Below are 26,179 nucleotides of genomic sequence, written 5' to 3' on the forward strand. Positions count from 1 at the left end.
AGTCTTGCTTCTTGTAAGTCTGTAACTTACAGCCCATTTCCACCTCCACCCCAAGTCCTTATTTTCATGAATTTCTGTCTTTCCTTCCAAGCAAGTATGCACACTTCTTGTTTCCCCTTTTCTTAACATAAAATGTCCCAGCCTGCTTTACCGGCAACGAGTAATGTCATGCACGTTCTTCCTCTTTGTGGAGGTGGCCTTTCGAGGTCCACTGCTAGAGGAGGGACTGCTCCATCAGAGTAGCTGATGTGGAGGTTCTGTCTTGTTCTTGTGGCGGTTTTTTTTTTTTTTTTTTTTTTTTTTTTTGCGGTACGCGGGCCTCTCACTGTTGTGGCCTCTCCCGCTGCGGAGCACAGGCTCCGGACGCGCAGGCCCAGCGGCCATGGCTCACGGGCCCAGCCGCTCCGCGGCCTGTGGGATCCTCCCGGACCGGGGCACGAACCCACGTCCCCTGCATCGGCAGGCCGACTCTCAACCACTGCGCCACCAGGGAAGCCCTTTGTGGCTGTTTTTGTTGGGGGTTTTGGGGTCTTATCAGAGATGCCACATCACCTTCCCTGGGCAGGAACTTCAAGGCCCCAGCGCCGGGGGAAGGGGCCCAATCCCCCTGACCCACCCACAGAGGTTACTGTACTGAATTCAAGAATTTTTGCCAGTCTCAGAGGTGAGAAATAGGATCTCAGTATAGCTCTGATTTGCATTGCATCTATGAAACGTGAATTTGAGGATGTTTCCATATAAGAGCCACTTGTGTGTCTTTTTCTGTGAACTGTCTGTTCATGTCTTTTGTCATTTTCTTTTTTTTTTTTCCAGTTTTATTGGGGTATCATGGACAAGTAAAATTTGTATATATTTAAGGTGTATAATATGATATTTTGATATACAGATACATCGTGGGGTGATTGCCACAATCAAGCTAATTAACACATAGTTACTTTTTTGTGCATGTGGTGAGAACACTGAGATCTACTGTCTCAGCAAATTTAAAGTGTACAAAACATTATCGTTAACTCTAGTCACCATGCTGTACGTTAGGTCCCTAAAGCTTATTCATCTTCTAACTACAAGTTTTGACCTTTTGACCAACATCTCCCCATCCCCCTCACCCCCCAAGCCCCTGGTAACTACCATTCTACTCTTTGTCACTATGAGTTCAACGTTTTTAGATTCCCGCAGAAGTGAGATGAGACGGCATTTGTCTCTTTGCGTCTGGCTTATTTCACCCAGCATGACGTCCTCCGGGTTCATACATGTTGCCACAAATGGCAGGATTTCCTCCTTTTTTAAGGCGGAATAATATTATAAGGAATAATATAAGGAATAATAATATTCCATTATGTACGTATAGCACATTTTCTTGATCCGTTCATCTATCGATGGACACTTAGGTTGTTTCCGTACCTTGGCTACCATGAACAATACGGCAATGAACATGGGAATGCAGATGTCTCTTCAACATAGTGATTTCATTTCCTTCAGATGTACCTCCAGAAGTGGGATTACTGGGCCATACGGAAGTTCCATTTTTTATGTTTTGAGGGACCTCCATACTGGTTTCCATAGTGGCTGCCCCAATTTACATTCCCACCAACAGTGCACAGGGTCCCTTTTCTCCGTATCTTTGCCAACATTTGCTATCTTTTGACTTTTTATGCTGGCCATCCTAACAGGTGTGAGGTGATATCTCGTTGTCACTTTGATTTGCATTTCCCTGATGATTAGTGATGTGGAGCATCTTTTCGTATACCTGTTGGCTGTTTGTATGTCTTCTTTGGAAAAATGTTTGTTCATGTCCTTTGCCCATTTTTAAAATCAGGTTACGCTATTTTATTTTGCTATCGAGTTGTGGGAGTACCTTATATATTTTGGACATTAACCCCTTATTGGATATAGGATTTACAAATATGTTCTCCCATTCCATAGGTTGCCTTTTTATTTTGTTGACTGTTTCCTTTGCTATGCAGAAACTTTTTCATTTGTGTAGTCCCACTTGTGCTTTTGGTATCAAATCAAAAGTAAATAAATAATCTCCAAGACCAAGGCCAAGAAGCGCTTCCCCTATGTTTTCTTCTAGGAGTCTTATGGTCTCAGGTCTTACATTTAAGCCTCTGACCCATTTTGAGTTGATTCTTGTGTGTGGTGTAAGATAGGGGCTCAGTTTCATTCTTTTGGGTCTGTATATCTGGCTCTTCCAACAACATTTATTGAAGAGACTATCCTTTCCCCATTGAGTTTTCTTGGTGCCTTGGTCAAAGATTAGTTGACCATCTCCATTTTCTGTTGAGCTTAGAGTTCTTTATATATTAAGGAAAGTAACCCTTTAACTATAGTATGTTGTTACAGATATTTTGTTCCAAGTACTCATTTGGCTGTGCTTAAATGATGTATTTTTGCCATGTAAATGTAATTTTCATGTCATCAAACTTATCAGTCTTTTCTTTCATTGTATCTGGGTTTTGAATAGTTAGCAAGGTGTTTCCCATACCCATGTTATACAAGAGTTCACGCATGTTTTCTTCTAGTATTTCTGTAGTTTCAGTTTTACATCTGGATCTCTATCCACTTGAAGTTTATTCTTATACACGGTGCGAGATCTGGGTCCACTTTTAATCGTTTTCAGATGGCCAGCCGGTTGAGTCTTCCAATCCATGAATGCGCTACGTCTCTCCATTTATTTAAATCTTTTATTTCCTTCATCTGGTTATTTAGGTTTCTGTATGTAAGTCCTATACAAGTTTTGTGAGATTTGCACCGAAGTATTTCTTTTATTGTTTTTGAGTGGTTGTAAATGGTGCTGTATTTTTAATTTTGGTGGCCATGTGTTCAATCCTAGTAGGTAAAAATGCAATTGGTTTTGTGTGTTGTTTTTGTGTCCTGTGACCTTGCTGAACTCCCTTATTAGTTTTCTAGGACAAACAAGGAATTTAGTTGTAGATTCCTTGGGGTTTTCTCCGTAGACAATCATGTAATCTGTAAATAAGAACAGTTTTATCTCTTCCTTTCTGATCTGCCTATTTATTTCCTCTTCTGCCTATTGCACTGGCTAGAACATTTGTGCCTAGTTCACCATCTTGGCGGAAATCAGCCTTTCACCATTAAGTGTAATGTTAGATGTAGGTTTTTCTGTAGATGTGCTCTTTATTAAGTTGATGAAGTTCCCCCCATTCCTATTATTCTGAAAGTTTTTATCAGGAAATTCTGCCAGATGTTTCTCTGCATCAACTGATACGGTCATGTGATTTTTCTTCTTTATTTTATTTTATTTTTTTTTTAATCATCTTTATTGGGGTATAATTGCTTTACAATGGTGTGTTAGTCTCTGCCTTATAACAATGATTTTTCTTCTTTAGAAAAATTTAGTTAATATGGTGGATTACACTGACTGAATTTCACATACTGAATCAGCTTTGCATCCCTAGAATAAACCCCACTTGATTATGGTGTATAATTCTTTTTCCATATGTTGAATTCTATTTGCTACGATTTTGATTTTGTTAAAGTTGTTCTTGCACATAGTTTCATAAGGGGTGTTAGTCCGTAGTTTTTTTTTTTTTTTTTTTTTTTTTTTGTTTTTGTTTTTGTTTTTTTTTCCGGTACGCGGGCCTCTCACTGTTGTGGCCTCTCCCATTGCGGTGCACAGGCTCCGGACGCGCAGGCTCAGCGGCCATGGCTCACGGGCCCAGCCGCTCCGCGGCATGTGGGATCTTCCCGGACCGGGGCACGAACCCGTGTCCCCTGCATCGGCAGGCGGACTCTCAACCACTGTGCCACCAGGGAAGCCCCGTAGTTTTCTTTTTTGTAATGTCTTTTGTCTGATTTTGGTATCAGGTAATTCTAGCTTCATAAAATGAATTTGGAAACATTTCCTCCTCTTATTTTCTAGGAAAGATTGTGTAGAATTGGTATTAATTCTTTGAACATTTGGTAGGATTCTCTAGTGAAATCATCTAGGCTTGGAGGTTTCTTTTTTGACTTTTCTAAATTAGAAATTCAACTTCCTTACAAGTTACAGGGTTATTCAAATGATCTGTTTCATATTGAGTAAGCTGTAGTAGTTTGTGTTTTTTGAGGAATTGGTCCATTTCACTAAGTTTCCAAATTCATGTATGTAGAGTTGTTTGTAATATTCTATTACCATCCTTTTTTATTTTTTTAATTTTTAAAAATTAATCATTTATTTTTTATTTATTTTTATCTGCGTTGGGTCTTAGTTGCTGCATGTGGGTTTTCTCTGGTTGTGATGAGCAGGGGCTACTCTTCGTTGCGGTGCACGGGCTTCTCATTGTGGTGGATTCTCTTGTTGCGGATCAGGGACTCTAGGCGCGCAGACTTCAGTAGTTGTGGCTCGTGGGCTTAGTTGCAACACAGCATGTGGGATCTTCCCGGACCAGGGCTCGAACCCGTGTCCCCTGCATTGGCAGGCGGATTCTTAACCACTGTGCCACCAGGGAAGCCCTACCATCCTCTTTTATGTCTGTAGGGTCTAAAGTGTTTCATTCTTGAATATTGGTGATTTAAGTTTTTTCATTTTTTTCTATTAGAATTGCTAGAGATTTGTCAATTTCATTGATCTTTTCAAAAAACCAGGTTCTTGTTTCATTGATTTTTCTCTACTGTTTTTCAATGTTATTGATTTCTGCTCTTTATTATTTCCTCCCTTCTGCTTGCTTTGAGTTTATTTTGTTCTTCTTTTTCTAGGTTCTTGAGATGGGATTTAGATTATTGACATGAGACGTTTCTGCTTTTCTATTGTAAGCACTCAGTGTTACACATTTCCCTTTATTTGTTGCTTTAGCTGTGTCCACAAATTTTGGTATGTTGTATTTCATTTTCATGCAGTTCAATGTACTTCTTCATTTCACTTGAGATTTTCTCTTTGACCCATGGATTATTTAGAAGTATGTTGTTTAGTTTCCAAGCATTTGGAGATTTTTCTGTTACCTTTGATCATTGATTTCTAGTTGATTCCATTGTGGTTGTTGAACATACTCGGCTCTATTTATTTTAAATTTGTTGAGATTTTTTTCGTAATTGCTTGTTGCATTTTTATGAGGGCTTCTTTACAAATCATTGTCAAATCTAACATCTGTGATCTCAGTGCTGAGATTAGAGCTCAGTGCTCTACTGATTGTGTCTTCTTTCAGTTGGAGATCATCCTGGCTTTCGGTATGGTGAGTGATTTTCGATTGAAACCCGGACATTCTAGGTATTATGTTACAGGACTGTGGATGTTACTTAAGCCTTCTGTCTGAGCAGCCTCTCTCTGACGCCACTCTGGCAGGGGAAGGGGGGCACTGCCACATTACTGCCAGGTGAGCTTAGCAACCCACCGTCCCCACGTGGCCTCTGTTGACCTCTGAGAGGGGGCCCCTGATGATTTGTGGGTAAGGGCTCCAGCTAGACCTCCATCAATAAATACCCACCCCTGACTGGGAGAGGGAGGAGTACCTTATAACTGCCCCCCACGTGGCCTCCACTGTCACGTGACAAGCATGGGGGTGAGAGTCCTCACTCTGCACTAAGCCTCCTCTGATACCACCTTAGTGGGGATCGGGAGGGACCCTTGTTCCCGTGGGTGGGGGTGGACACCAGATAGCCATGAGCTCTCCTCTGACACCACTGACACCGGGGGCAGGTCCCAGCTTAGGCTCCTCTGTGCCACCTCCCCGTGATCTGGGGAGGGCAGAAGTCTTACGCTCACTCAGCCTTTGCTCAGGTTTTTCCTGTGATGTCTGGTTGGAGCACAGGTTGTGTCACACAGTTTTCTGTGTCTGTAGGCAGCTCCTGTCCTGGTCCCTTGGCAGGCTTTGGTTGGGCTTTTTTGTCTGCACCTATGGCATTTCTGGGTCCTCCAGCACCCAGCCTGGGACACATGAGGTCAAAGAAGACCCAGGGGCACCACCACCCCCAACACCGTGCCATCCTTCAAGTCCCACGGTCCCAGCCAGCCAGACTTCTTCCCTCCGCCTTTCATAGCCTTCTGTGTGTTTAGTAATTTATATTCAGGGGTTTTAGTTGTGCCTGGTGGGAGGAATAGGGAAAAGCACCTCTACTCCATCTTCCCGGAAGTGGAAGTCCCAGGTGTCGATTCTGATAAAGGCTTTTGCAGCATCTGTGGAGATAATCATATTATTTTTCTCCTTAACTCTGTTAATATGGTGAATTATATTAATGATTTCTTTTTTTTTTAAACATCTTTATTGGAGTATAATTGCTTTACAATGGTGTGTTAGGTTCTGCTTTATAACAAAGTGAATCAGCTATACATATACATATGTTCCCATATCTCTTCCCTCTTGCGTCTCCGTCCCTCCCACCCTCCCTATCCCACCCCTCTAGGTGGTCACAAAGCACCGAGCTGATCTCCCTGTGCTATGCGGCTGCTTCCCACTAGCTATCTATTTTACATTTGGTAGTGTATATATGTCCACGCCACTCTCTCACTTCGTCCCACCTTACCCTTCCCCCTCCCCGTGTCCTCAAGTCCATTCTCTACGTCTGTGTCTTTATTCCTGTCCTGCCCCTAGGTTCTTCAGAAACATTTTTTTTTTTTTTTTAGATTCCATATATATGTGTTAGCATACGGTATTTGCTTTTCTCTTTCTGACTTACTTCACTCTGTATGACAGACTCTAGGTCCATCCACCTCACTACAAATAACTCAATTTTGTTTCTTTTTATGACTAACATTCCTATTAATGATTTCTTAATGTTGACCCATCCTTGCTTTCCTGCGACGAATCCCGTGCGGCTTCCCTGGAATTTGAAAGTCCTTGGACTCACATGGAAAAGTCCAGAGGCAGGAGGCAGTGGGTGGAGAGCAAAGGCGGGCTGTAGTCAAGCAGCCGTGCACTTCCCTTGACCAGAGACCCTGAGAGGATCCCGGAAGAAGCCACCCCGAGTCACCTTCAGAGGTCCACCTGGAGGGGCAAAGACCCCATCAGAGGGGTGGGTCCTGGAGGCCAGGGCTTGGACTGGAAGCCGCGGCCTGACAAGTGGGCTTGCTGGGCAGAGGGACTGTGTTCAGGCGACCCGCCCGCGGTGCAGAAGCAGCAGCTCCACCAGGGAGGAGAGCTGCTGGGAGGGAGGGAGGCCCCTCCGGCAGGCTTTGCCCCGGGGGCGGGAAGGCGTTTGGAGCTGCTACCTTCTACTCCTTGGGGCTCTCTCAGTATTCCTGGCATGGGGCTGTTCTTGTGACAGCAAGGACAGAACAGTCTGCCCCTACGGCCCCTCCCCTCATCCGCCTGTCCTGACGCCTGGTCAGCAGGAGGGGCTCCAGCCCGCACAGGCCGGCACCCCCTCCCATGGCTCGATGGCGGCTTGGTGAGGTCCAGCTCCGTCCCTCCCAACCCCGGGGGTCTCGTGAGCCAGAGGCCTCCAGTCAGAAGCACAGGAGTCGTGGACCTCCAGGGAACAGCTTGAGAGAGGGCACCCTGTGGGGGCTGGCGGCCCAGCCACGACACCCAGGCACCCTCGGCCTCGCGTCATAATTAGGGCAGCTCCCCGAGCCCCGAGCCGTGTTCCCCAAAGCCCGGCTGACTCTGGCTGGACCATCCGGCACGGGTCCAGAGGCTTCTCTCCCCGACCTGGAACGTCCAGGTACACGCATGTAGATGATGAGCGTGTTTTATGAACAAAGTAGCCTGAGTAGACGGCGCTAAACATTTGAAGACAAAAGGAATTGTATTGTTTTCGTGTGCCATTCATGCTGGACTGGTGACTTTCACAGCCTCTGTGTCTTTTTTTTGTTTTTAGTATTAATTTATTTAGCTACGCCAGGTCTTCCTTGCGGCGTGCAGGATCTTTAGTTGCGGTGGCGTGCCTGCGGGATCTAGTTCCCAGATCAGAGATTGAACCCGGGCCCCCTGCTCTGGGAGCACGGAGTCTTAGCCACTGGACCACCAGGGAAGTCCCCGGCCTCCGTTTCTTAATGGGACTTTGTCTCCACAGGAGGTTCCGTTGCCACAGCCTGGCCCATGCAGGGAGCCCCTTCCTCGCCTCTGTGCTCTCAGCATCCCTCTAGAGCCTGGAGGCATCCTTTCTTTCTTTCTTTTTTTTTTTTTTAACCGGTACACGGGCCTCTCACCGTTGTGGCGCCACCAGGGCAGCCCGAGGAGGCATCCTTTCTTTTGAGAGGTAGGGTGTTTTGGGCCCACCTGAATTTTCTCTTCTTGAGACGTAGATTCAGTTACTCCCCGCCCCCCCCCCCCAGGCCCTCACCACAGAACCCAGTGTTGATTTCCATAGCTGAGGGCTGGGTGGGGGAAGCTTTCCTGGTTCTTCCGTGGTGACCAGTATTAATATGCTCTAGCAACAGGGCTGAAAAGGATATATTTGTAAAGTCATGAGTGTAGCCCTGACATTGTTTTATCGTAAACAATGCGAATATATTTTCTTCACTTAATTTTATCTCCCTTTATTTATTTTTTTTTTTGGCTGTGCTGCGTGGCTTGCTGGATCTCAGTTCCTCAACCAGGGATTGAACCTGGGCCCTCAGCCGTGAAAGCGCCGAGTCCTAACCACTGGACCCCCAGGGAATTCCCAGTTTTATCCCCCTTTTAAAATAATTTGATGAACCATAGAAATAAGTAGCTATATTGGAAAAAAATGGGTAAAGTTCACATAATTCTTACTTTTTTTTTTTTTTTTTTTTTTTTTGCGGTACACGGGCCTCTCACTGTTGTGGCCTCTCCCGTTGCGGAGCACAGGCTCCAGACGCGCAGGCTCAGTGGCCATGGCTCACGGGCCCAGCCACTCTGCGGCATGTGGGATCTTCCTGGACCGGGGCACGAACCTGTGTCCCATGCATCGGCAGGCGGACTTGGGTGGGCCGCGCTTGCTCTAAGCCTCTTCCGGCTCCTGGTGACCCCAGGAATTCCTTGGTCTGTGGCAGCCTCACCCTATCTCTGTCTCCACTCCACCTTCACATGGCCATCTTCTCCATGTTTCTCTGGGTCTTCTCCTCTTCTTATATTGACACTTGTCATTGGATTTAGGACCCACCCTAAATCCAGGATGGTTTCATCCCAAGATCCTTAACTCATTACTTATTGGATCCTTAACTAGTTGGAAATAAGATCACACTCTGAGGTTCCAGGTGGACATGAATTCTGGGGGGGCACCAACCTACTACACCAGGGTATATTTGTCACAATCAAGAAACCAATATGGGCACGTAACTTAACTAAACTCCACACTCTATTTCGATTTCAGCATTTTTTTTTCCTACTTATGTCCTTTTTCTCTCCAAGATCCCATCCAAGGATGTCCCAGACTCGTCTTGGCCATGACATTGTCTCAGGCTTTCCTTGTCCTTGGCACCCTTGGCAGTGGTGAGGCGTGCTGGTCAGGTGTCCTGTAGAACGTCTGTCTGTTGAGATGCTCAGACTGGGTGTAGGAGGAAGACCACAGGGGCCACGTGCCTTTTCATCCCATCCCTTCAAGGGTGCCCGCCGTCAGCAGACTTATCAATGAGGAGGTTGGACTTGATCACCTGGCTTCTCACTGCAGTCATTCCCCCTTTCCACGTTGCACTCCTTGGAAGGGGTTTCTAAGCGGGGCCCACGCTCAAGGAGGTGGGTAGGTTATGTGGATTCTTCAGCACAGAAGACTTGTCTCTTCTCCCGCATTTACTCACTTATATATCCATGTATATCAGTCCACTCATTTATATCAGTGTGGACTCATGCATATTTATTTTATACTTTGTGTTATAATCCAATATGACGTGATGTATTTTGTTGCCAGCTTTGGCCACTGGGACCCCTTTCAGGCTGGCTCCTGTGTCCCTTCGACCTGTCCCCATGCCTCCCACCATCCTTTTGTTTTTTGAGCACTTCCTTACTTTATGGTGCCATAAAATGCTCCAGGCTCATCTTGTATCTTCCCTGCCCCAGACCTCAAATGGCCATTTCTCCGAGAACCATGGTTCCTTTTCTTAGAACCTGGAATGAACTTGCACAGAAAGGGATGGTCAAAAGCCATTTTTATATGTGCTGGCAAAGTGCTTTAAGAAAGGCTTCCTTCCTGCCCAGCGTGCCTGGCATCCACGCTGCCACACATGGACCCTGCACATACCATGCAGTCGGAGATGAGCCCCCAGGTGCCAAGACCTCCGGGACTGGGAGTCCAGGGGCTCCCTGGCAGCGCTGGGCAGTGACAGGAGGTATACATCCCACCCTGTCCTTTGTAGTATCTTGAAGACTGAAAATGATATTCTGAATTGTTCACAACAGCTCCACCCTGGAAACAACCTGAATGTCTGTCAATGGTAGAACGTATCAAAGAGTTGCTATATATTCCCCGAAACAGCCACGAGAATAAGCCAACTGCAATCCCGGTGAAAACGTGGATGAGGATAGTACCCCCAGATACTGAGCAGAAGAGGGAAGCCACAGCCAGGACACGGGGCGAGTCCTGTTTGTGCGCGGTTCGAAGTGGCAACACCACGCCCCCCGGTTTAGAGCTGCGCATTTCTCAGGCTCCTCCCAGAAAGAAGGGTGTGGGGTGACCATCAGGGTGTGCCCGGGGGCGCATGTGATGGGGAACCTGGGGCTTCCCGGGGGCTGGCGTGTCCTACGCACAGGCCTGGGCAGAATCTGGACAGCCAGCTCCACGTGGCTGCAAAGTAAGCAGTGCCCTGCTCTCTTGAGTGGAGTCAGCAGTGGATGGGCTTCAGGGCAAACCCAGTGGCTCTGACTTGGTTTCCCCAGGACACTGTTGGCTGCACTCCTCAGCTTATTGTCAGATCTGGCGGGGTGGCTGCGTGCTTCTGGGCTCACACCCCCAGGACCACAGTGGAGGAAGGGAGGACGTGAGGCGGGACTTCCCCAGCAGGCCCCACCTCCAGGCGCTGATGAGCTTAGACCCAGGTTCCAGGGCGATTCAGGGTCAGGGACTGGGTCCGCCGTCCAGACCTCAGGCTGCTCCCGGGGCTGGGGCGGGCCTAGGGTCGCAGGCAGCGGCTCTGACTGTGCCCGGCCGGTCGTCCAGACAGCTGAGCTGATGCAGCAATGTGCCGAGAGGCGCCTCCAAGAGGAAAGGTCCATGAAGGAGCTGGTGGAGCAGGTGATGGAGACGCAGAAGAACGTCAAAGTGGCGCAGACAAAGCTCCTGAAGGGCCGACGGCAGATGGGTACAGCGGGCAGGGGGGGTTCGGTACCCTCCCATGGGAGCTACCTGGGCCCAGCGCCGGCCCTGCTGCTCTCTGACCCCCTCAGCACCCCCTGGCTGGCCCTCAGTTCAGGAGGTGATAGAGGAGAGCCGGGAGCTGCTACAGCACAGTGCAGAGGCGGCCAAGGAGGAGCAGAGGCGGCGCTGTGAGCTCATCGCACAGTTGCGAGCCCTGGAGACGCAGCCCACGCGCAAGGGCAAGCTGGTGGACCTGACCCAGGTGAGGACGTGGCCCCCGGAGCCCATGCCCCTGTGACGACCTCGGGGAGCTTCCCCAGGTCTTACTGGGCCTGGCATTGCCATGAAGGATGTGTGCAGAATTGCCACCAAGGCCAAAGGCAGTCTGGACCCAGGCCGAGATCCACCTATCCGCTCATGCCCAGCTCCCCCGTGCCCGCCATGCTGGAGGCCTGGGTCTGGTCCAGATGCTCAGTCCTGCCAGGGAGGCCTCCGTCACCCCTGGGGGTGGGCAAGGTAGGCTTCGTGGAGCTGTGCGTTGAGGGAGCTCCCGGAACTCACTAGGCCTGGGTGGAAAGGGCAGTGTAGGGAGAGCACAGGTGCACAAAGGCCCAAGTCTGGGCAAGCAGGAGGCTAAGAGAAGGGCAGCCGTGCCTGGCAGCCTGTGTGAGAAACACCACAAGAGGCCAGGCTGGCGCGCGGTGACGTGCGGGAAGGCCTGGTCCTGGGGGGTGGGCAGAGTCCAAAGGGCTGTCTACCCAGGCCCCCAGGTCCTGGCTGGGGAGACAGTGCTGAACTCCATTTGGGCCCTGCCACAGGGGAGGGGCCTGCAGGGCACCCAGCTGAGATGTCCCCACAGAGGTCGAGGGCTGCAGAGCAGGCCCAGGCTGGAGAAGCCGGATGGTGGACACGTCACACAGGCACCACTGAGTAGACAGGAGGAGGTCTCCTGGGCACCAGGCCAGGCCTATGGCACTCAAGAGTGCTGCTGGTACTGGTGCCAGCGCCCTGGAGATGGCCAGGCAGGCTGGGCCTGGGCCTGGTTCCCAGCCTGGGGCCTCCCCTGCCCACCCTGCAGATCCCTGGCTATGGCCTGGATGGGGAGATGTCGGTCGTGGAGCTGCGTGAGCGGCTGGCCCTGCTCAAGGAGACCCAGAGGTGCAAGGAGGAGGAGAAGCGAGACCAGATCATCCAGGGCAAGCGCGCCAAGAGCCGGGTGCTGCAGAACACGGTGGAGCAGATCTCGCTGTGCCGCGCGGCCATGGGGAGGTCTGCAGCCTTAAGGTTAGTGCCCATGGCCCGGGGCGGACGCCTTGGGTGGGCAAGGAGCAGGGAGACTGCTTTTGCACCCTCCTGGGTGGCTTCTTGTAGCAACCCACCACCCTCCCGCCCAGGCAGTTCCCTTGCAATCACTTGCCCCCCAACTATTTTCTTTAAAAAAAAAAAAAAAAAACCACATTTATTTATTTGTTTATTTACTTCTGGCTGCGTTGGGTCTTCGTCACTGCACGCGGGCTTTCTCTAGTTGCGGCAAACGGGGGCTGCTCTTCACTGTGGTGCGGGAGCTTCTCTTGTTGCGGAGCACGGGCTCTAGGCGCGTGGGCTTCAGTAGTTGTGGCTCACGGGCTCAGTCGTTGTGGGTCGCAGGCTCTAGAGTGTAGGCTCAGTAGTTGTGGCGCACAGGGTTAGTTGCTCCGTGGCACGTGGGATCTTCCAGGACCAGGGCTCGAACCCATGTGCCCTGCATTGGCAGGCAGATTCTTAACCACTGCGCCACTAGGGAAGTCCCTTTTAAACAAGGACTTAGTTGGGGTTCACACATCAAATTTGTCAAACATCTCTCCTCTCTTTTCACGGAGAGCACGTGGACACACGCACGCCTCTTTGTTAGGAACACTGTGGTGACTTTTCCGGCCCCTTGTGGCCGAGTATGGAAGCGATCTGCAAAGATAGCAGAATATTAGCCGCAGCCATCTCTAGGCAAGAGTGGCAAGGGGAGGGCAAGATGAAAGGGCGTTCGCATTTTATCCCCAATACCAAGATAGTTAATACCTACGGAATACTTTTTAAACTGTGAAATACAAGGAGCAAAAAGATAGAGGCGCTGGGGGGAACCCCGCCCCGAGCGGCCCTCTCCACCTGCACCTAAATCCCTTGAGTCAACCCGCGGTGGGGTTCTCCTAAGCCAGCCCCGCCGCCCGCCCAGGTGGGAGGAGAAGAAGGCGCAGTCGGCGGCCGCCGGAGCGCCCTCCCGGGACGAGCGGGTGCTGGAGCTGCAGCGCAGGATCCAGGAGAAGGCGGCCGAGCGCCGCGGGCAGGAGGCACTGCTGCACGTGCCGGCGCCGCGGGCAGCTCGTCCCAAGCAGCAGGTGAGCCCCGGAGGCGGGCGCGAGGGTGCGCAGCGCAGGCGTTGGAGGTAGCGGGGGGCCGGGCGCGGTGTGGGGGGACGGCCCTGCCCCGCGTCGACCTCCACCGCCCGCCCGCAGGCGCAGCTGGAGGCGCAGCGCAGGCTGGAGCTGGAGCAGAGCCGGGAGCGCAGGCTGCGGGCGCTGCAGCGGGGAGGCTCGGCACGCGGGCCCGCTCGCTGCCTGGGGGCCGTCTGAGCTGGGCGGGGGCCCGCCCTGGGACCCCGAGACCCCGAAACCCCGGCCCGAATAAAGCCTGGGCGGCGGTGTGCACCTCCCCTTCCTTGGCCGCGCCCCCCGCCCCACTCCGCCCCAGTCTCCTCCCGCCCAGAGCAGGGTTGCCAAATAAAATGCCAGTTATTGCGTGGGACAAGCTAATGCTAACAGAAGGATCCGCTGGAATTCAAATTTATTTGGGCGTCTTGTATCTTATGTGCTAAACATGGCCACCCTAGCCCAGATTGTAGCCCTTCCTACGGCCTTGTGCTAGGCATTCCTGCCCATGCCCCACCATCGGCGTTCCCAGAGCCTGCTCTACTTGTGGAAAGCTGGAATCCCCATTCTCTGCCCGGAGTCGGGTGGCTTAATCCGGGAACCCCCAAGACTGAGAATGTGATTGTTCTCGTGGGATTAGTAGAAGTCACCAGGGTCTTGAGCCGCTGGGAACTGGCCCTTCTCGGCCTTATCTCCCAAACCTCACGGCGATGTGGGGGAGCTGGCCAGGATCTGTCTCCCACTCCCCGTCTGCTGACGAGGCCCCTGGTGCTGAGAGGTGAAGTGACCTGCTGGGAGAGCCAGGACCCAAAGCTGAGCCTGGATGCCTTTAGAGCACTGCCCAGCCTTCTCCAGCATCACTGAAGGAACACGGTTAGAGCCACTGGGCAGGAGCTGGCCCAGGGCCTGGACAGGAATGGAGTGATTCCCCTGGGTCCTCGGACCCATCACTGGACTGGAGGTGCGTGGCTGTGAGGACAGCCTGGCTGAGTGAAAGCCTGCTGGTGAATAAAGCACAGTATGCTACAGCTCTCAGGAGAGAGAATGGAAGCCCATGGGGTGCAAGGCAGTAAGAGAGGGGCTGGAAACTGCCGGGCAGATAGACGTCTCGGAGAGACCCCCCCACACCCTACATCCTCCTTGGGTCTGCAGAGGGGGGAGGCTGCACCCCAGGGCACATTCAGACTAAGAGGGTGGACATCTCAAAGGGACGAGAACAGACTAAAGACCAGCGTTCTCCCCCAATACTCTGAACTGTGTCAGAACCCCAGGACTTCCCCACAACTGAGGTTGGTAGAAAGAGGAATTTCCCACCCCCGTCAAATTAGAGCTGGGAGCAGATTAAATTTCATTAAAAAAAATAAACATGGCATTTCTTACATCCTGTGTTGTTATTCAAACCCATTTCCTTTGATATCGAGGGAATACGTTGATGATGACCTATCCCAAGAGAGGCTCTCAGGAGCTCTGAGGGCTTCAAAAGGGGAATTATTAGCTTCTATGACTGGCAATCCAAAATAGGGTAGACTTCAGGACATGCCTGATCCAGGAGCTCTGCCTCCAAGCTGGCAGCAGTTCCAACCTCACATGTCTGGAGGAAGAAGGACCATCTCTCCCTGGTAGTTCTCGTAGGAGGGAAACCTCTCTGTCCTCCAAGCCTTGTGCTCCAGTCTCACTGGCCTGGATTGAACATGCTCTGCTGAACCAGTTCCTGTAGTGGGAGAAGGTCTGCATGGGGGCTCTTGCAGCACATGGGGGCCGAAGCAAGCACTGTGGCAGAGGGAGAGAATTACCCTTCACCTATCAGACTGGCCTCTGGAGCAGAGGGGAGAGGTGGTGGCCCAACAGACTCAGGGTGCTATTAGGAGTAATGCTGGTTGGCAATCCACAGGGTCCCCACCTGCCCTCCTGGACTGGGCAGCTGCTCAGAGCTGCCTTGAGAGCACCTGGGGCTTCGGCTCCATACAAACCCCAGTAGAGTCAGGTCTTGGGCCACCCCCTGAGTTTATGGGCTGAGGGCCAGCCTTGTGTGGTAAACTGATGGCAACAATGTCTCCCGGTATCCATGCTCCTTGCCTTGTGACCCCTGCCAAGGCAAGGAACAGAGTAGGAAATAGGCAGAGTCTATTTCCCCCAGTCCTTGAATCTGGGCTGACTTGCTTTGGCCAATAAGGTTCAACAGGGCTGGCTGTGCACCAGTTTAGAGCCCGGACCTAGGTGGCCTTGGAGGTCCCTCTTGTTCTCTACCTGGCCGCAGTGTGGGCATGTCCAGGGTGACCTTGCTGGGATGACCTGGTTATTCTCAGAACAAGAGAGACAAGCTGGGCTCTCTTTTCTGGTTGCCAAATCCATGCCCAAGTCCAGTTCTGGGAGCTGAACTCAAGGAACCTACCACCAGATTCTCTAATCCCAATTCTGATATGCAGCCCCACCCAGGGCTGGCATGCACCAGTGTTCACAGTGTTGAGTCCTCCCGCCTCCCACCTTCCCCGAGATAAGTACTGCTATTACCTCCATGCTGCAGGCCAGGGAAACGTGAGACTTGCCTGAACCATGGAGCTGGGATTCAATCTCAGGCAGGAGGGATCCAGGGCCCACACTCTCTTCTTGATTCTGGGAGTTGCACCAGATGCCCCAGAGACCTCCAGGCTTTTGCCTGGGCCATGGCCCCTTTCCCAGGACCGGGCTGGACCGGACCTGGGCGAGAAGAGTACTCCACGGGTTCAGTCCTTCCCTTCCTGACACCTATTGTCTTCGGGATAATCCAAACTCTTAGCCTGGCATGTGGGCCCTCCAAGGTCTGACTCGTGCCTTCCCCGACCCCAACCTCTCCCAACCTCTGAACCCGTGGCGCACTGGGCAGCCTCCAGTTTTCTGGACATGCTAGCCCACCTTTCCCCATCCAGGCTCCCTCTTCCTGGAACTCTCTCCTCCATTCTAGTCCTTTCAGTTCGCAGGTCGTTTCCTCCGGGGAGCCCTCCCAGACGTCCTGGTTGAGTGCCTCCTCCGGGATCCCGAAGATGGGCCGGGCTGTACTTCCCTCGCGTCTCCACCAACAGCCTGGCAGAGCCTGGGATCGCAGGGACCAGGCGCAGGCCCAGGGCCTGGCACGTCGTGGGGCGCGGGCGCCCGGAGGACCTGCAGATCCAGGCCGATAGTAGAGACCCCAGGAAACTGGCTGGGAGAGGCGCGTCGGGCTCCGCGCCGCAAGCCGGGCAGCCGGAGCCCAGACCACGACTCCCGGGAGGCCTTGCGGGCCGCGGGGCGCATACTGCTCTCTCGCGGGAAGGCAAAAGCTTGAGCTCACGAGCGTGGGCGGAGCCGGAAGGAGGCCCATTTCAAAGTAGTAATAGATGGTTTCTTATCCAATAAGATTGAAAATATACCTCCTCAACCGGCCGACCACGGGAGTAGGGACAGCGGTGGCCAATAGGGACGCGCGGAGGGCGGAGCCGAGGTCTCCGGAGCGGAAGTGGGTCTCTGTTGAGGCGGCGGTGTCTTGTTGAGGGCTTCTCAGCGGCTTCTCAGCGGCTTCCAAAGGTCCTTCCTCGCTTGGGTGCGTCGACCGCCGCGCCTGCCGAGCCTCACCAGCGCCAGGCAGGGCCAGACTTTGCGGGGAGGGGGCGGCAAGGCAGGGCCGGGCGGATTCGGGGTTCGGGCGGCTTCGCGGCCTGCGGAGGCCTCGGCGCCGCGGCCCAAGGAGCCGCCGTGGCGCGGCCGACCACGCTCGAGCCCCGACCTCCGACCGGGCCTCCCCGGGCCCGCGGGCCTGTTCGCCTGTCCGCCCGCCCCGCTCTCCGCGCAAGGCTAGCTCGGCGCGGGGACGGAAGTGGGGAGGCCGCGTCGCGGGTGCCGGCCGCCCTGGCAGGCCGCGGCGCCTCGTCTTAGCGTCGCCGGGGAAACTGAGGCTGAGCGGGGAGGGACGCGCCCAAGGTCACTCGGAGGGCCGGGCGGGGCGCGGGCCTGCGCCGGCGTTAGGGAAGGCCGGGCGAGGGTTTGGTCCCCACCGAGACTGCCGCCTTTGTGTGCTCGCGCAGCCGCTCCGCCATCGCGGGTCTGCGAGTCGGCTCGGGCGGCCGGGCGGAGTCTCCTCCGGGCTAGGACGGGGCTGGGGCGCCCGCCGGGGGCAGATCTCAGGAGGTCCTCAGCTTCCGGGCGTTGGCCGGGCGCGTGGCCGCCGAGGCCTGCGGCCGAGACCCCCGCGGGCGCCTGGAGACAGGTGCGTGAAGCACAGAACTCAGTGGACGCCACTTTCCACCCTTTGACCCGTCGAGGGAGAAGGGGAGAGTTCAGATCCTTGGTAGGGGTTTTTGTGAGGTTTTGGCTTTTGTGTAACTCCAGTCCCTTCCCATCGACGGTCACGGCCATACCTTCCTTGTGCTTCTGCGCCACGTTCTCGGAGCCAGACCTGGGGTCTCAGCTCTGCGGTCCTGCATTCGCTGAGGCTGCCTGAGTGGCCGGGGAGACCGAGGTGGTCTCCCCAAGGTCACAGCCTCGGTTCCCTGACTGCGGAGCTAGCTAGCCCTTTGAATTCAGTGACCAGGAGTTTGCTAATGAGAGGCAGAAACGTTGAAGGGAATCGTTTTGCTGTTTTTCTGGTGGTTTGTTTTTTGATGGATGGGGGGACATATTGGGTAGTTTTGTGTATGAGTTTGAGGTGAAATGGGAATATTCAAGTAGAAAGATGTGTAGCTGGCTTCTGTATTGCGTGAACTTGAGTTTCCAACTTTGACTCACATCTTGCTGTAATCCAGTATTTATAAACCTTTTTACAACGACGACTCCGCTCTCCCCGCCCCGCCGCACACCCGAGCTTTTTTTACACGTTGTTTTCTTGATTGCCCACTCCAGGAAATTTTTTTTTTTTTTTTTTTTTGTGTTACACGGGCCTCTCACTGTTGCGGCCTCTCCCGTTGCGGAGCACAGGCTCCGGACGCGCAGGCTCAGCGGCCATGGCTCACGGGCCCAGCCGCTCCGCGGCATGTGGGATCTTCCCGGACCGGGGCACGAACCCACGTCCCCTTCATCGGCAGGCGGACTCTCAACCACTGTGCCACCAGGGAAGCCCCACTCCAGGAAATTTTAATGCTGCTTTCACACTGTATGCCCTTTTTATGTGCTATATGCATGTTTATGCTTTGTACATAAAAAGAGGGGGCTTTTTTTCGCCCCCTTTGAGAATGCGTACGTTAATTTTTTAAGTCATCATACTTTGAGGTCTTCTGCATGTCAGGCTTTCTGCTTGCACAAAAATAGGCATGGTACAGGCCCAGGAGCCAGAGTGGAGAGAGTGAGAGACATTCCCTGAGGTTGAAATATAAATGGTAGAAAGGTGGGACTGGAGAGGTAAGCAGGAACTAGATCACAAAAGGTCTCCGGTGTTCCTCCACAATAAGGAGTTCAGAAATTATCTTAAGGCCAGGTGGGAAATCACTAAATTGAGTTTTAAGCGGGGAAGTTAACAGGGTTAGGTTTGCGTTTTAGAAAAATCACTGTGCTATGAGAAGGATGGTTAGAAAGGTGGACAAAACTAGTGGCTTCAGGACCAGTTAGGAAGAGAGAAAAGAATAGCCTGGACCAGGGTAGTGACTAGTCACTGAACTTGGTGATTGCCAGTCATGGCAGTTCTTCACTGGCTCTTTACTTAAAAGCTCTTAGCAAGGTCCATGTCCGGTAGTTTATACCCCTGCCAATTTTTGGAAATGTTTTGGGGTGCTACTCAATGAAATTATGTGCACAAGGTAATTGGTTTGTATGCTGTATAAACATGGCTTTGTATGTTCTTGTGTATATGTTGTCCATGTCTCATTTTTGAATGATTTACGTACGTCTCTCACCGTCCCCAAATTAGGCATTGTTGAGGGGTAAGGTGGCTCCTGTAGAATATTCCAGGGTTGACTCTGTTATTGAGATATAATTCACATATGTGCTCTTCTAACTTACCTTTCTAAATAGCTTGTTTCCCAGCAGGACTTTGGGAATTTTAGAGCGAGGCATTTCGAGGTTTCCTCTCTGAGGAGGAAGGCCCAGAGCACAGATACCGACTTACTCTGAGGTCACAGTTCAAGTGTGAGAAAAACATATGAGGTTAAGTTGGAGGGTGCCACTATAGGGTTATGGAATCTACTTTGGAAGCATTTTTTTTCCCCCCGGCATAAATAAGAATTGGCAGGTTTATTGAATACCACATCACGCAGAGTAGGAGAGGCCTGGAAACATTTGAAAATGAGTATTATCAGTAGCCTGCCGGTGCAAAAGAGAAATTGTGACCATCATGCCTTCCCGTACTCTTCTGAAACCACGTGGTTTCCTGGTGTATCCAGTAGGGTACATTAACTGTAGAATGTACCTCCAGATAGCTGAGTAAATTAGCTTGCTATATATATTCAGATTTGCTGGGCATACACAAATTTAAAATGAAAGAATGTCTGCTAAATGACATTATTATCTGCTAATGCCTTTTTGTTTTGGAATCATAATTTCTGGTTTTAGGAATGCGACTCAGTTGTCTGTAAGGGTTACTCTAGGTTTGTGATACCACGTCTACTGTTTAGTAGTCTCTACCACTTACAAATCCACCCTGCCAGGTAGTTGTGGTTAGTTCCATTTTGTGTGTCCTGAAGCACAGGAAGGGCAGAGTCACTTGCCCAGGGTCACACATTTAGTAAGAAGAGACCTAGCATCTGGACCTCACGTTCCGTTGCCTTTGTTCCTTTTGCTGGACTTTGTTATGTCATTCACATTTTTCTGTGGTGGGAAAGCACAGGGCTGGTGTTTCTAGTAGCTTTAAATAGTGAAAATAAAACTTAAAAGTGGGGGATATTGTCTTTATTTTTATGTTTCTTTTTCAAGTAACGTTTACCCAGGAAAGGTCTGATTATAAATATTCTCAAGAAGCTGAATTTTCAGTGACTGCATTGTATTCCTGAAGACTCTAGTTATTTTTCGTGAGTCCCCCCCAACTCCCAACCCAAGGAGGTGGTCTTAGGACCTGGACATTTGTCTGTCTGCTGCACCTCCCCTCTTACTTCAGCCAAACTGTTGCTAAATTCTCCTGCTTGCTATAGCAGACCGGTATAAAATTTGCTTTCTTTCTAAGCACCTTCTTGATATTTTTCAGTTCTTAACTAATATTTAAGAACTTTTTGCTCTGGCCTCTTTTTCCAAGTTGAAAATGCCATGATCATCTGTTTTTAAGTCTTCCTTTATTTCCTTATGGTGACTCTCTCTCTCTCTCTCTCTATCTATCTATACCTATATATATATTTTTTTTTTTTCTTTTTTTTTTTTATTGCGGTATGCGGGCCTCTCACCGTTGTGGCCTCTCCCGTTGCCGGACGCGCACGCTCAGCGGCCATGGCTCACGGGCCCAGCCTCTCTGTGGCATGTGGGATCTTCCCGGACCGGGGCACGAACCCGTGTCCCCTGCATCGGCAGGTGGACTCTCAACCACTGCACCACCAGGGAAGCCCAAGGTGACTATATTTTTACTTGCAATGTCAGGCTCCAGTTTTCTCATCTCTGAAAGTCATCCTTTTTTCCCCCCTCTCAAAAACACTTTATGCTATCTTTTCTAAGTATTTGCCATCTCTTTCAAGCATCTAATGAGCTTGGTAATTTAATTTCAATGGGAAAAATCATTATTTTTCATCCTGTTTGTGCCAAGTGGTGTGCAAAGAAGAGGGCATGCTCTGATCAGTATTTGACATAGAGTTATGTTTAGCATACTTGTACAGTAGAAGAAATTTAGGGTCAGGAGTGAGAGAAATGTAAGTAACATTTCTTTGAGGTAGGCCTTGAACAATGAGGAGTTCCCCAAAGTGGAATGGGGGTAGGGGAACCTTTGCAGGCAAGGCAACAGCATGTATCAAATTATGGTGCTGTGATAGGAAAGAGCATGGAGTTGATACATCCAGGGTACCTGAAGTAAGGTACAGTCAGTTCTGCTTTAAACACTTGTTTGGAAGCATGGATTTATTCCAGTGGGATTGATACTTTAGGAAACAAGTTGAATATAACGGGAATATTGAGTTTAGTGTGCATAATTTCATCTATGGGTAATAGGTAAACAGAAAATTGAACTCAGCTGAACCAAGCCATGTAGACTTGGTTCATGCATCCAAGTCTACATGCATCCACCAGCTATCTCAGTTGACTGTGTGTGCCATGAGCCACACCCTGTGCATGTCTCTTGTTACAACACTCACCCTATTTCCCAATAACTCGTGAGCTGCAGACCTGGTTAAGTGCCATAGTTGTAGTATATATGCATTTCTTAACCATTTAATTTGTCAAACTGTGCTGTCATTTTTGTTAGGTTTTTGTTAGCTTCTTACCGTGTGTGTGTAAGTTTACCATCTTAAGTTTTTGGGTGTTATACCCCTAATTCCACTTTTTCCCTTAAACCCTGTGGACTTTTTGTGTCGTATGGTGATTTTTAGGAAAACATACGTCTGTAACTACAAATGAGGCCAGACGGGTGAGTTGTTGGCTATACACGTGAAGGCAATGGGTTCGATCATTTTGGAACATTTGCAATTTTCTTGGGCCTCTTGGAGTCTGGCCGATTTTTTTGAGCTACCACGTGAAGCTTTTAACTTCCTCTGGCCCACTTAATGTTCTTCCTACTGCTTTCCTGCTTTTTCTCTTAGAACATTCCCAACATTCCCTTTATAATAGGTGCTTGCTGTCCTGGGAGCCAAAGACCATTGACTTAATATTTTCCTTTCTAGGGAGAGAGTTGAAGGAAGAGGATCTGGATTCCACTGCCAAGATTAATGTCTTTAGAGAATTGGGTTTGGCTAGCCATTTGGTGACTGCATGCATCCATTCATTAGCCAGCGCGCTTGTGCAGCCACCTGAATGGAAGGCTGTGCCTTGTGCGACGGAGCTCTGGGGGCAGCGCTATTTGAGACCAGCTCCCCTCTTATGCAGATGAGGGAATTCCTTCTGTGGGGCGCTGCTGGGCTGCCCTTTGCTGTAGGTGTACCAGCATTTATAATCTTCTGCCTCCCCGCTGCCACCGCCACTACAGTCTGCACGTCGGCTCTGTTTAGTGGCTCTTGGTTTACTCCACACACATACACCCCACCCTACCCCAGCCCAGGTTCATGATTCAGTAGAAGCAGCTAAGATTCCTAGCTTTGTGCTTGGGTGCCATCCACGCAGGCCCAGCATGCCTGCCTCCTGTGAGTTTTAGAGTTGGAGGTTGTTAATGACCTCACCACCTGAGGTCAATTTGTCCCCTTGGCCTCTGGTATCTTTTCAACCTCTGGTGGAAATCTTAGGTTTCCTTCATTATATTACCCTTGCTCCTGGCCCCCAGCAATTGCCTTGTTTGTATCACCGGCCTGCTCCAGAGCCCAGACCACTGTGACTGAAAGAAAATTAGAAGTTAGGGGTCAGAGAGGTGGAAAGGCCACTCGGCTTTGCTTCTGTGCTATGCCAGAGAAACCCTTCTGCAAAGAAGTAGTTATAGGACCAAGTAGGCAGCTTCTGAGCTGCCAAAATTAGTTGGTTGAATTTGGTGTCTATTAATATCCCTCCCAGTTGTGAAAATCCTCCAAATCAATCACTGATACAGCCTCATCAGACGTGACCGTGAGAGAAGTAAAGTGCCCTTCCCGCCTGCACCCCTCCACCACCACCCCCGCCCCCAGGCTCCAGGGGTTTCATTGACAAAAGGGTCAACCTAGTATTTGGGGGGAATTGATCATAAACCTGCATGTGAAGCTGTGGAGAAATTTCTAAGAACAGTGTCGCTGAGTAGAGAATGAGCCAAGGTCCTCTTTGGCTGTGTTAGAGTCGTAGGTGTGTCCTGCAGATCCCAGGACATGGGGGAGACTGAGGGTCCCAATACAGGTGAGCCCTTTACAGGTGTTTCTGGGGCTGTACCCACTGCAGAGTGTTTCTGAGTACTCGACTAAATCCTATTTAAACTATCTAGGAAAAAAGCATTAGGTGAAGTTTATTTTTTAATTTTTTTGTTGGGGTAAAATATATATAACGTAAAATAGACGGTTTATAACCACTTTTAGGTGTTCGGTGGCATTAGGTAAATTCACATTGTTGTGCAACCATCACCATCTATCTCCAGAACTTTTTCCATCTTCCCAGACAGAAACTCTGTATTCATTAAAGGATAACTCCCTGTTTGCCCTTCCCCTAGTCCCTGGCAATCACCATTCTACTTCTGTCTCTGAATTTGATGTCTTGGGACCTCACATAAGAGGAATTATGCAATGTTTGCCCTTTTGTGTCTTATTTCACTGAGCATAATGTCTTCAGGGTTCATCCATGTTGCAGCAGGTATCAGAATTTTCTTTTTAAGGCTGAATAATATTCTTTTTACTGTGGATTTTTTTTCTCATCATTTTAAAAAAGCTGAGGTTCATTCTTAATTCTGGAGCCTTGTACCTCAAGACCTGAATCGCAAACAAAAGTAGAACATCGCTATGCCCAAAGAGCTGTTCTTTTTCTCTAGTAGAAGCAAAAGGCAATCCTTGATGGGTCCTTTGTTTGGACAAAAGGAAAGAACTTCCCTGAGTGACAAATCACTGAGCAGGTGTGAAGTCTCCTTGGCTCTGGTGCCCCTTTCAGGCTTCTGAGACTGACTGCTTCATCAGGGTCATAAGATTAATGTGTGAAAGACCCAGTTACTGTCTCTCAGCTTAGTTAGCTGCTTTCTGTTTTTGCCAGATCTAGTCTAGTCCCTGCAAAAACCTCAGGGGAGATCGGTGGTCGAGGCTGCTGAGCCTCCTTTAGGGATAAATAACTGGGAGAGGGTTGCCCCACTGCCTCTGTGCTGGCTCGTCAGCTTCCTTTAAGCCTAAGCAGGAGTGATTAGCCACATCCTGCCAAGTCTTTTCTGGAAATGAATTAAGCCTCGCTGAGAGCCGGAAACATTTGTTGCACTTCTTCCTGGGGCTGAAAGTTTGCTTTGCTCTCGTCTAGCAGCACTCACTCTTGTAAGAAGAGCTATGGTTTCTGGCTTTTCTGATGTAATCCATACTTATTACTTGATTTATTGATTGTCTTTCCACTTAGAGTATATGCTCCAGGAGTGTGTCTCTCTTTTAAAAAATAAATAAATAAATTTATTTGTTTATTTATATATTGGGCTGTGTTGGGTCTTTGTTGCTATGCACGGGCTTTCTCTAGTTGCAGTGAGTGGGGGCTCCTCTTCGTTGCGGTGCGCGGGCTTCTCATTGCAGTGGCTTCTCTTGTGGAGCATGGGCTCTAGGCGCACGGGCATCAGTAGTTGTGACATGTGGGCTCAGTAGTTGTGGCACACGGGCTTAGTTGCTCCGCGGCATGTGAGATCTTCCTGGACCAGGGCTTGAACCCGTGTCCCCTCCATTGGCAGGCCAATTCCTAACCACTGCGTCACCAGGGAAGCCCCGGGAATGTCTCTTGTTTGCCATTATATTTCTAGCCCCTGAAGTAGTGTCTGACCAGAGTAGGCCCTGTACATAGTTGCTGAATTACTCAGATGATAGGGTGCCTCCAGGGTGCTGGGAACCTACTGGGCCCTTTGATTCATCATCACGGCTGCAAGGTAAGGGATATTTTTCTGACATTGAAGATGATAAAACTGAGACATGGAGATCAAGTATTTGTGCAGGGCTCTGGAGCTCATTTGGCCAGTCTCATCATTACTGTCTACACCATGCACCCTCCTTTGTATAACAAGCAAGACATTCATATTTCTCTTAAGTACTAAGGTCTGGATATTCATGTGACAGTGGCATCAAAGTTCATTTAAGAAGCTTTGAAGGGAATTCCCTGGCAGTCCAGTTGTTAGAACTCCGCACTTCCACTGCCTAGGGCTCGGGTTCGATCCCTGGTTGGAGAACTAAAACCCCACAAGCCGCGAGGTGCAGCCAAAATAATAAAAAGGAGAGACGTGACCTAGACTGTTGGTACTAGCCAGTGCCTAATCAGTTGCTGGTAGATTGGCATCACCCTGATGAGATTCTGTAGGATTTAGGCTTTTCTCTGCCTTTACCATGCCAACATGAAGGGGTCGCCCCGGCCACTTCAGTCGGACTCGCTCTGCTTGTATCTCAGAATGGCCATTTATGAGTTTACAGTGAGATCTGCTTTATAGTTGCCCCACAGAATGAGTGAGTGACCCAGTGTGTCTGAGTATCCTCTCCCGGAAGGAAAACGTGCAAGGAGCCACCTTAGAATCCAGATTGCCTGGGGCTTTTGGAAGCAGTGCCGGGGAGTTTGGTCTCAGATTTTCAGTGAGTGATTGTATCAGCCTCGGCTGCCCTGGCTTGTGTGAGGGCTCTGTATGCCTGCCGTGGGGCTGGGCTGGACAGAGCTGATCATCCAGATATCTCTCCCTTGGACTCGCTGCATAGTTGCTGCTGCTTTCTGTTTCTGGTGCACCCCTCCCCCTCCCCTTTTCTGCTGACTCTTCCTTTCTCGGTTTGTGGGAAAACTGGTGGGAGATAGGGTGACAGAATCCGGCTCTAGTCTAGCACTGCCAAACAGTCTGTTTCTAACCATCACATACAATCACATCCACATAGGCGTCACATATATATGATTACGTGTGTCACACTCCTAACTAGAGTTGGGGGGTATCATCTTTAGTGTCCATAATAGCTTCCTGGGAAGAAAAATCAACCTCTAACAGTAAC

General features: G+C 50.4%; 2 protein-coding genes across 6 annotated transcripts in view; both read left to right on the forward strand.

Moving 5' to 3' along the window:
- Window positions 1-14,805, forward strand: part of CFAP99 (cilia and flagella associated protein 99) — a 36,177-nt gene extending 21,372 nt beyond the window's left edge. Inside the window, exons 11-15 of the mRNA XM_032633753.1 lie at window positions 10,993-11,134; window positions 11,241-11,392; window positions 12,209-12,414; window positions 13,337-13,499; window positions 13,617-14,805. Of these exons, the coding sequence (XP_032489644.1) occupies window positions 10,993-11,134; window positions 11,241-11,392; window positions 12,209-12,414; window positions 13,337-13,499; window positions 13,617-13,733 (780 nt within the window). The 3' untranslated portion in view covers window positions 13,734-14,805. The remainder of the gene's footprint in view (window positions 1-10,992; window positions 11,135-11,240; window positions 11,393-12,208; window positions 12,415-13,336; window positions 13,500-13,616) is intronic.
- Window positions 14,806-16,953: 2,148 nt separating this feature from the next.
- Window positions 16,954-26,179, forward strand: part of RNF4 (ring finger protein 4) — a 41,308-nt gene continuing 32,082 nt past the window's right edge. For 4 of the 5 annotated variants that reach the window (XM_032632392.1, XM_032632395.1, XM_032632394.1 and 1 more), the window contains exon 1: window positions 16,954-17,085. The gene's annotated coding sequence lies outside the window, so the exon portion shown is untranslated. Of the gene's footprint in view, window positions 17,086-20,949; window positions 21,005-26,179 lie in introns of those variants that run through there. The other variant, XM_032632393.1, reaches the window with a different exon arrangement.

This window comes from Phocoena sinus, chromosome 5, assembly GCF_008692025.1.
Source record: "Phocoena sinus isolate mPhoSin1 chromosome 5, mPhoSin1.pri, whole genome shotgun sequence".
In the NCBI taxonomy this organism is placed as follows: domain Eukaryota; kingdom Metazoa; phylum Chordata; class Mammalia; order Artiodactyla; family Phocoenidae; genus Phocoena; species Phocoena sinus.